This window comes from Daucus carota, chromosome 1 (assembly GCF_001625215.2).
Source record: "Daucus carota subsp. sativus chromosome 1, DH1 v3.0, whole genome shotgun sequence".
NCBI classification, from domain to species: Eukaryota; Viridiplantae; Streptophyta; class Magnoliopsida; order Apiales; family Apiaceae; genus Daucus; species Daucus carota.
The window spans coordinates 53386508-53398019 of NC_030381.2; the positions used below are offsets into that span (position 1 = coordinate 53386508).

The following is an 11512-nucleotide window of genomic DNA, read 5'->3' on the forward strand; positions in this document are numbered from 1 at the left end:
ATTACAATAAAAAGATTTTCCTTCTGTTTATTCTCTTTATCAAATATAGCAAATTCTGGATGAAATCACTTGCACAGAAAGGCTCTTATTCAATTGAGAAATCCCAAAAAAAAAAAAGATTGAACAAATCTTGTACATTTATTAGAGGAATGGGCTTGTAAAGAATGGCTACAAACTTACAAAGTCCATACATATAATTGCAAGAGTTCAAATGATTGATCATTGCCATTCTTAAATAGCAAGCAATAAATAATGCATGCTAGGCTGATCATCTGTGAAACCTCTATACAAGACAAAAAGGTTGCAGCTGCAACCGAAAAACTGCCTAATATTCTTGAAAATTTTGCACCAAAAATAGTTCGATTTCAACAGGAAAGGGGATGGACAACATAACTACATTGAGTATGAGAACACTGTGCAATTTAAACAACACCTGTCCGACCATTTGGCCAGATTTGTTGTTTGCAGATACATCCCCCGCCAATGGAAAAGATTTGAACTCAGCAAATGTAAAACGTGTACCCGAGAGAAATAAATTGTACGACGACTGAGGCATAATGCAGATAAATTGTCTGTAGATGTTCGAGTTCCATGACAGAGTGAACACTCGGTTCACATATTACTTGAGCACTCTGCTAAGCACAAATAACATTTGATAAAATATTAGTGAGTGAAACATGCTTATAATTTATAAAACAGACATATCTAGACATGTGCTGATGCCACACACGAAAGATTATTAAATACAACATGTATAGAAGGAGAAAAAAGGGACCTCATCCTGATGTGTTCAATAATTCCTTAGTTGATATCTCACCTAGCTCTTTTTGAAAAACTAAAAAGCATGCTACGCTACACTAGCCTTTACTCAGGAAATGTCTTTCATTTACCATATTAATTATATAATTTTCAGGAGCCTCGAATCATTAAAATGCAGAAACAGCACTCATAGAGGATTTGATCAACAAGATACTTTGAATGATCAACAAGATACTTTGGAAAAATGTGTTGTGCAGACTTTAGATTTGTTTTCGAGTTAATTTTTATGTTAAATACACATTTTAATTATATTAAATATCTTTACCCCACCAACACCAATTTCTGGCTACGCTCTTGGGGGTGGTGACTGGTAACATATGGTTATGCACTCTACCTATGATATAATAATCATAATATAGGAAAAGAAAAGAGTGAATGTTTGGAAAAAGTAATGCTTACCTTATCAGAATTGTGAGTTGAGTGGATGAACTACATTTAGATTATTTTTCAAGAGCCAGTGAGGAGGATATGAATACAAAGACGGGGATTTGATTTGAAGATGCCACACCATGACCTTTGAGCAGTTCTGAGGTAGGCCCTCCATTTGGCTTTCATCTTCAACAATTTGTTCAACAAATGTACTCACCTGCAAAGAGTAATATTAAAGGTTACTTCCAGTCATCCACAGTATGACTATAACAATTAGATAAGAATATCAATATCACAATCCAGAGACCAGTTCCAGAAAGTTGGATATTTCCAGTGAACTCGCTAGAAACTAGGTAAACCCTATATATCAGTTTTGTTAGATAAGCCTCTAACAACTAGACCATACTCTGCCATTACAGCTCAAAATCTTAGTCCTCCCTATTAGATTATAAGATAGGGACAAAGCTTCGATGTTCGGGGTTCAAGTCCTCTCTAGCCAACAACCGACACATTGCTAATAGATTAGTGGATAGGGATAAGGCCTCAAATTTTGGCCTCAAGTCCCTGCTAGCCAACAACTTAACAATATTGCCATTACATTTAGGTGCAAAAATTATTATTATTGTGATGCTGGGATTCTTTTTAATTATTGTTTGTTATCCTCCCTTTGAGGTGGATTCACAGAATTGGGCATATATCTGGTAGTGGGAGCTTGACTTCTAAACAAACTGGTGTACGCTTTGGAACAAGTATCTAAAACTAGACTAGTATGTGTCGAAAAATTATTCGCGATATAGAGGATAATAAAGAAACATAGCATGTAATGCCGATAACATCCATACACACAATAAGATTTAATAAGAAAAACCTTCAAGACAGTAATGAAGCAAGACACTCACTTGGACCTCTTCTTTGACTGTATCAAGCTGCCTAATAGGTTTAGGATTAGGCCGGTGCCATCTCTTTGAATCCCAAAGTATGGTACTGTTGAATGCAAACCCAGACATTCCCACATGGAATCTACGTGATCTTCTTCTCCCATCTCTACTGTGCCATCCTAGAACATGACCTCCATTGCATACTGGACCTTCCAACGCAATTTGGCTTGTACCAGGCACCAATTTTGCCACTGCCCATGTTCCAAGCCGCCTAGGCATCAAAAGTTTGGCAGTCAAATAATGATCAGTACATAAAGCAAGATGATAACAGAGGACAGAAGGGTAAGATCCATACAAGAGTTTTTGTTCTGCCCTACCTACCAATGTTAGAATGCCAAAGATGACTACTAAAGAGCACAGAAAATGCAAGTGCTACTTGTCCTAACACTATCTTTTGAGTTTTGACTAAATTAAAGTCATCAGGTACATTATATGTTCTAGATTTCACTTTCTGACACCAACATTGGAATTGAATTCTAATCTTAATCCAACTTAAGTTTTCCCCTCTGACTTTGAACATGATCACCACCCTTCACATCTTCAAACAGTGAGAGGCCTTGTTTTTTACTAACTTTTACAGTCTGACATATCCTTTTTCATATTTAGTTCTAACAAACATGACACCCATATACTTCATGCAGATCAACCAAATAGAAAAGACGTTCAAAGTTAAAACCAACAAAAACAGACACTTGCAAAAAAAAAAAAACACACACAGACATAATGGTTGTTGATTCATATAGAAGTGAGAGCGAGAAGTTGGAACATCCGCATATTTGAAATCAAGCTTTTGAATTAGACAAAGATGATGAAATGCAGTTACTTAAATTATATAGAAGTTATGATACCTGATTAGCCTCATCTGTTCAAAAAGTTCAGTAGTATAAATGTTCGTATCATCTGCAAAAAAAACTATTCCATCAAGCCTATGCATCTCAATGTGGGATAATGCCAGGTTTCTTTGGTGCAAGCTCCTATATTTTATCTCTGTCAAGTTCTTAATGCAGGCGAGATGCCTGTACATAACTCCAGTTTTTCTCAACAAGTCAGCTGTTTCCACAGATTGAGAATTCATCTCGACAACGATCCACAATACAGGAGGTGGAATCGATTTCAACGTGTGAGCCAAACGATTCAAATAATATGCTTCAAATGGCCGAGCATATGTTGGAGTCACAATTATCAGAAGCTTATTTAAGGCCTCACCAAATGATTGGGGCGCAATACTTGCATCAGAAGTTACATTACTGTTGTCCTCGACAGTCAAATGCAACTTCAATGAAACATTTTCACTTTTTGTAGGCAGTTCATCTACTACCATTTTCTCATTCGCCATGAAAGGTGAGAATTTCTTCAAAGGAAACTCTGGCCCTTCAGGTGTGTAACTGGGGGACATATCCAAGGAGACAAATGGGGTGAGCCCAACAAAAATTCCAAGAAAAAAACACACCAAGAATTGAAATATAGCCCTTCTCCAAACATGGCCCTTCAGTTTTGTCTTTTCCAGGGGTCGAGATGATTTATGCGAGAAAAAATCTGATATAAACGATTGAACTGTGTAAAAGCCATATCCCGATGAACTACTATTTGGCAGTGTGTGGTTCTGGTTAGAGGAGGAAGACCTGGAAAGAGGAGATGCAACTAAATTGGCTTCTCCATTCATTAACATTCCAGGACGGGTAACTGGAGATAATGTTCTACGAATAGAAGCCATTTTAAAGAAAGACGTAGAGCACAGTCTTCAAAATTACTCTTAGTGTTCGAACAAATCAAGAGACAAGATATATCGAACTCAATAATTTTTCCGAGATATCACGTAATTCTAAATTGTCAGCACACTGTTCACATCCCCCTCATCAAATTGTAAAAATAACAAACAAAGAAATGCACCTCCAACACAACCAGATTAATATTCAATACATTCAGCTGACAACACCTCCTTAGAAGACAAGTCCAAGGAGCTAAATTCCAAGTAAACTCAATCCATCAAACATCACCAAGTGAGGCACTTTCTCACAAAAATCTAAACACAAAAACACTAGCAATTACCACATTCAATAAAAACCAAAATCAACATCTTTTCGACTAAATCCCAAATTTCTCTTGCTATACCAGATATTCTTCCCACTCCCACACACACGCACACACTACAAATCAACAGAACCCTTAAATCAAAAGAATCAGCAACTACAACTACCACCAAATCAAAGCAAATTCAAAGAGCCCGTCATTTAGCTAACAAAAACAGCAAAACCCACCTCTCAGATTTCAAGAAACTTGAGCTGAGGCCCAAAGAACTCAAGATTTGAGCTCAAAGAACTGAAATTTAAAGACTTTTAACAAATGGGTTACCACATAATTGCTGAGCTGAGAAAATGGTCTTGGATCTTTTCAAGAATGAAGTAGAATGCTCTGCAAATCTTTAGAAATAGGAATTCAAGCTGACCCTCTTGGCAAAAAATCTCAAATTTTTAGGAATGAAATTGAAAGTGAAACAAGAATGAATATAGAAAGGTGAGTTTAGTGATTTCCAATCAGAACAGACTGGTAAGAAAGAAAGTGACTTATTCTGTAATAATTTCTTCTTAATTTTTTACTTGAGCTGTTAGAACATATTTATAGTTATACACACAGAAATTGTTACCTACGAAGTAAGAACTCAAAGTACACGTTTTCGAGTTGGAACGTTGGTTAGGACAAAAGCACATGGACTTTTACTTGTTCACTAGCTTATTGCATGTTGTTTTAGATTGATTTGTAATAAGAAACTAAGATAAATTTAATAAAAAAGATGACCTTCTCTATTTAACATTTAATTTGCTGTTGTTTAACGTTTTCAATTCAATATACAGCTTAAACATTTAGCTATGTCAAATAAAAGCAAACAAAAATTTATTAAATTAATTGACATACTCCTTCTTGCAATTCACATTAATTCATTATAGAAATTATAGAATTAAAATCTGTACCATTTTTGAAATTTATGAAGTTTGGTTGGTCAATATTTTTTTTATTTTTAATATTTTATTTTCACTTAAAATTTTAATTTAATAATAATTATTATATTCTATTATTTAATTTAACAATATATTAAATATATATAATATTGGATTCTCATCAATAATAAATTATAAATTTACTTTTTTCATCCATCCAGAAGAGTCTTGTTGGGAATTAATGCATGCCTTTATAACAAGCTGATTATTTTTATAATTATGAACCACGTTTTGCTATTAGATATGGCAGGATTTCAGGACTTGTTAATTACATGTATTTATTATTTAAAAGAGACTTAGAGCATCTCCAACGGCGTTGGCTATAATCGTTGGCTAAATTGGACCTGTAAGACTTTATGTAAAATTTGCTGAACCTGTAACACATTTTGCTTCAATGGTATTGGCTATCTTGGTTGGCTATAATTTAAAAATAGTATGTTATTAATATTTCAAATTGTTAAAATAGAATATATCAGTTCAATATGGTAATAAATGATGTGCAATCTTCCTACAGATTTTCTTACAGACCTGTAGAGGTTCGACAAATTTAGCCATCCATAGGAGGTTGGCTAAAATTATAGACAACAGGTGGGCGTGGTTGGAGTGTACTTTTTTGACGATGTTGGCTATAATTTTTAATTATGGTATGCCAACTCACATTTTAGCTAAGGGTACTCTATGGTTGGAGATGCTCTTAGAAGATGATTAAAGGGTAAGGAGTAGCTTGATACTGATATGATTCGTTACTTAAAAGAGTATTTATTAAATCATTATTAAATTTTAATTGTGTATTGTATTCACTTGGAGTCTCCGCATTCCGATATCTCACAAGTCATATAATCAAAAGCCCAATACAATCCAGCAGAAGCCCTTTAACATACATGCCAAAAGCCCATAAGATACAAAACTCTGAAACTTGCATTGCATCTGCAGATTCTAGTGGACATTGCGAGCCCATTTTTCTTCATTCAGATACAAAAGGAAGCATCCAGTCAGCACCCACGTGTCTCCACCAACTAGTACCAGCTGTCATTCCATTAGCTTGTAGGGACTCGGTTAGCATGCTTTAAAAGATCCTTGAAAAATCTCTGACTATTTCCTGACTAATTCGTAAGAAATATTTTATCAATTTATTGATTAAATTTTGATTTGACTTAAAATATCTAATTTGTCAAAAAAAAAATCTCTCATAAATTTGTGACAAATTTTAAAATTTTAAATGTGTACATCAACTGATTAGTTTCGATTTCCGATTTCTACAACTAAAACAGTTACTCCCTCCGTCCCAGTAGGTTGTATACATTTGGTGTGGACACGGAGACCAAGAAAAAGTATAAAAAATAGTAAAGTTAGATGAAAAGTGGGTAAAGTGGCGGGACCCATTTGTATTTAATAATAGATGTGTGATAGTGAGGGAAAGTAGTGGGTGTAATAGTGTTTATATTATTATAAAATAAAGATAGTGGAAAAAAGTAATTGATGTAATAATGTTTTACATTATTAAAAGTTGCTATTTTAGAAATGTATAGAAATGATGGGACGTCCCAAAGAGAAAACTGTATAGAAATGACCGGGACGGAGGGAGTAGTGTTTATATAATTGTCGTTTTACATCTTGTCTTCGCTAACAAATAACCATGTTAAAATTTAATTTTATATGTAATTTGTTAAAACAATAAACGAACTGCGCAATCGCAAAAGTATATGTGCTCATACCAAACTACTGCTACTTTGCTGTTGATTGCGCCAAATTTCTTCTGTATGCGCGACTTTAGCATTCAGATCATACATTGCAGCTTGGCCATAGCCATAGGTCCTGTTAAAGATACATGTATCTGTTGGGTTTTAGTTTCTACCTATGAGATTAAAAGCCTAATAGGATTACCCTTGTTTTGGCCCACAAGGAGATAAAAATAAAAGTAACCCTATATATAAATATAGGAGGATATTTGTGAAAATAAGTAAGAGAGAAAATAGGCAAAGGAGAGAAATTGTGTGAAAATTCGTAGGTAATTTTCTGGTTGAGCTGGCTGCCTTGTTTTTGCGTTTCCCGGAGTTTCAACGGTCGGATCGTCCTGAATTTCGGACAGCATCTTCCTAACACCGATATCTAAATTCTGAACGGTGGAGATCGGATTCGGAGGTGTATTTGAGGGGCTGGGCAGTAGCTAAAGAGCCGTGGAGAGGCTGAACCTAACCGTGGGTCTTTGTTCTCTTGTTGTCTTATTTGGTTCCATACTTCTTGACGAGTTATTCCAAAAGTGTGAAGGTGATTGTATTCCTCTAGTTTTATCTAGAGAAGAACTTTGTGTATTACCCATATAATTTATCATAGTGAATTGTTTGGGTGGACTACGGTCCCGTGATTTTTACTCCTTTCATTGAGGGGGTTTTCCACGTATAATTCTTGGTGTCTTGTTTATTGTTTATTGTTGTTTTAATTGTTTGTTTCATCGAAGGTTCATACAAGTAGGGATAAGTATTGTCCAACGAAGATTAATTCCGCATTTAGTGGTTGTCGTTGTGGTCACTTTTTCCCATCAGTATGGTACAGAAATGTGTTTTTGTTTCACACCTTTTGCGTCGGTTATACAGAAAACCGTCACCTAAACATATTAGCTATAAGATTTACCGACGCATATAGGCTTTTGTGCGGGACTTTTTGCGTCGGTTGTCACCTTTATTTATCTTTTTATTTCAAGAAACTTAGAAGCTGGTATTAAAAGGTAAAAAGATGTTTAATACTCATATACAGGAACAGGCTATGCCATCCAAACCTAATGGTGTAGAGCTTATTTATGATTTCTTGACAAAAAGCCAGCTATCAGAATCGAACCGATCCAGAAAATAATCAAATAGGTGGTCTATTCAGATACAAAAGATAGCATGCGCACTCATATCATTTTTCATAGTTAGCATTTGTAAACAAATTACAAACACTGATGTGCGGTCTATTAATACACATGAGAATAAAACCCAATGTTGTAGCTAATAAATTGTTTTATGGAATCGTTTTGGAAAAACATCAAAGAGACTAAAATAATTGTTCAGAACTTTCTAAGTAGTAATGCTGACGTGTTGATTTATCTGCACGACTGCTTGTCCTGTTCAGCTGATCTTACTCAAACACAAGTCTTCACCTCGTATAGATGTTTCCGGGATCACATGCTGCATTGAAATCTGCAGGGTTTTTGTTGATAACGCATACTTCATCTATGGAATTAAGCGGTCTGCTCATGGGTTGAGTTGCCAGATCCAAGGCGTCCCTTTTCAGAGCATTGGCATACTTTGTCGACATTGGACCTGCATTTTCAGAGAAAGGAAAAAGTCCCTTTGCGTTTCTAGTCTCCAGAGGTGCAACAAATTTTGGTCCTGTAATGTCTAGGGAAGCTTTCAATTATGTTTGATTTAAATAGATTAAATATTATCTATATTAGGTGAAAGTTAAGAAAGTGAGCTTTACCATGATTAGCTTTAAAAGTAGTTGCTAATGGTCTGGTGCTACCATGAGTACTAAAACTTGGAGATTCTAAATCGATAATTTCACAGGAAGTAAAGGGCTTTTCAAGGAACTTCCCCATTTCAATCAGCCTACGCGATTTCAGTGCTGAAACACGATTGTCAGCCAGTGCATCAACAATGCCCTTCCTCTTCCCGGGATTCTCCACAGATATACCTTCATCTCCAACCTTATGTGTACTTTCTGTTCCGGGGCAGCAGAGGCTGAGAGAAAGATCCTGTAACAATGCATAAAACTAAGTTAACTCTGGAACTACGATTATAATCTTTGATAAAAGCATAAATGCTCATACCAAATTACAGCTAGAAATATTTCTCCTTTGCTGTGGATTGCACCGGATGAGTACAGCTTGGCTATATGGAGGGCCTCTATTAACTAGTGCTAAAGAATAATAACAATTAGAAGAAGGCATGGAGGTAGATTTACTACATGTAAAGAACATTGGAAGAAAAGAAGTTAAACACAGACAACTAAATGAAAACTAATTAAATAGATATGATACTGAAATATGATATAGTGTATCTACCTCCAGCCTCTCTGTGCTCAAGTGAAGAACTGTGTTTTGGCACATCAAGTGGCCCTAATTGCAGCTGCTCCTGTAAAATTGCACTGTTTTCATAACCACAAAAGGGGTTGCAAGCCTGAGGAGTTTTTACTTTCATGTCAGCCACATATCTCCTGCAATTTATTAGATTAATTTGTCAAAAGAATGACATATCTTTGAAGTGAACAATATTCGGAAAATCAATAATACAACAGAAAATGATCATCAAGATATCTGCATACTATGCATGATACATATGCTAGCCAATTAACTGTGGAAAGTCCAGTCCCATTTTATATGTACACACAACCCAGATGCAGTGGCCTGGGCCGTACAGTCTGACCTAATTCAGGAAATTTTTTGGGTACACTAGAGTAACCGAGAAAGCAGGTATTCTTCGTTTATCTGCCACACTGCGCACTTGATACTTGGCTGTTGGATGTATTGGGATTCTTCTCTCACCCACAAGTGAGAGAATATGATGAAGATACTTAAAACCATAATCGAGTAAGTACATTAAAATAGATCGGTTGTGTTATCAATTAAGAATGACACATATTGGTAAATACCCATCAAGCTAAACCGATGGTTTCTTGGTCACGACCAGGTAAAGCTAAAATTCCATGAAAGAGCTTTTCCGTGGGATTTTTGAATTCCATTCCATTAAATAACATTTTTGAATCCCCGTCGAAGGAGGTGGGAATAAAGGAGTGGGTGACAATGATAACATTTCTTGGCTTTCGATACCCAACCCGGAATCAAGATTTTAAATAACTCGAGGCTCAAACATTCAATAAAAAAAATTTCACCTTTTAAAATCTATACCCATTTTTCAAGGTCGTACTCGGATTCAAGATAAAGTTAACTAATTGTTTAGGCTCAGGGGTTGTGTCTTGGTTCGGCTCAAAGTAGTTCCCAGTACATATATCTGATTTAAATGCAAAGTAAATTTATAAGAAAAGGGAAACAGATCTACCGCACTGAGAAATATTGACTGCTAGGCAGCATAACATGATTTTGCTGCACAACTGAAGTCCGTTATGCTAGTGATTTTGAGACTGTAGACCCCCAATTCTTCATTTCCGGCCAAGACTTCAAGAAAATAATGAACTTTTAATCAATATGCATGTGGAGATAGACAAATAAAACTGATTTATATAAAGTAGCAAGATAGATATCTTTGAGCAGGGACATTGAAGGCAGAGATATCAGGAAGTGTATATATATATATATATATATATTACGATAAGATTTTACTGTCAAGAAAAAGAGATTTCATAGGGAGATAATTTAGAGAAAATATGCGATTCAAATACCGTTTCGTAGAAGATTAAATTCGTGTATCGTACCGATTTCGTTTTGAGAATTATCCACACAGAAATTGAATATATATAAAAGTAGATACGATAATAATAACAAAATATGTCGATTTGATCATTTGACCTTCATAAACATATATAGATTTATAAAATGAAAATAAAAATAATCTAACACTTGCCGGTAGCCTGATTTTTCTATATTCATATACATGGACTACACATGTTTTTTATATTCTACATATTTTTTCTTGAATAATATGTGAATCATGTCATACTTCGCTCAGCTATGTCGTCGATCAATAAAAACCGTTATTCAATAAGAACGACTGAAATATCAACATCAAAATGGATCACATGGATCTTTGGGTTGATCTTCATCCAAGCTAAAGAGGACTTAATTTATCATTTTTAATAACTTATAATCATCATATAAATTCATAAATATATAAAAATGAAATAAAAATATCATACACGTTATGGGCACGTGATTATTTATATCAATGTATATGTGACTCCACACCTGCCTTAGATGAATTCACTTTGGCTGACTTATAATTACGACTTAACTGAGTCATCTATGCAGTTATTTTTAATCCATAAAAATGATTAAAATATCCCCATGTCAACCGGTCACAATTTATTCTATCTTGATAAAAATCGAGACGATTTTAACTAATCATTTTTTAATTAGCATGTTTAATTTCTTCCCGTGTACAACAACTTGTCGGATCATCTCATAATTGATCAATCTAAGATTAGAATATAAACCAAATAACAAATAAATTAGCTAGTATATTATGATTGACTGATCAAAATTAATATCATTTTAATAAAAATCAAACTATAAATTGATATGAAATCAAACCCCAAAAAAAAAAAATTGCAGTAACATTTTAGGTTCAAAATCACAATTCAAAAAAAACTTAATTAATTTTTTATAGCATCTAAACACACATTAAAGATTTAGGAGAAGAAATTGAACCTTTTAAAACACAGTTCACCTGTTTG

The 11512-nt window shown here is 34.7% G+C and overlaps 1 protein-coding gene across 2 annotated transcripts; it reads right to left on the reverse strand.

The window, feature by feature from the left end:
* Window positions 1-119: 119 nt before the first annotated feature.
* Window positions 120-4713, reverse strand: LOC108225417 (probable beta-1,4-xylosyltransferase IRX9H). Of its 2 annotated transcripts, none has more exons than XM_017400629.2 (4): window positions 2975-4713; window positions 2088-2337; window positions 1219-1405; window positions 120-632 (listed from the first exon to the last, which is right to left on the reverse strand). In XM_017400629.2, exons 1-3 carry the CDS (start codon window positions 3838-3840, stop codon window positions 1223-1225), a joined length of 1299 nt encoding a protein of 432 aa, XP_017256118.1. In that variant the 5' UTR covers window positions 3841-4713; the 3' UTR covers window positions 120-632; window positions 1219-1222. The 2 variants fall into 2 exon arrangements, with proteins under 2 accessions (XP_017256118.1, XP_063942154.1); XM_064086084.1 differs by having other exon boundaries at window positions 120-635.
* Between the last annotated feature and the right edge of the window lie 6799 nt (window positions 4714-11512).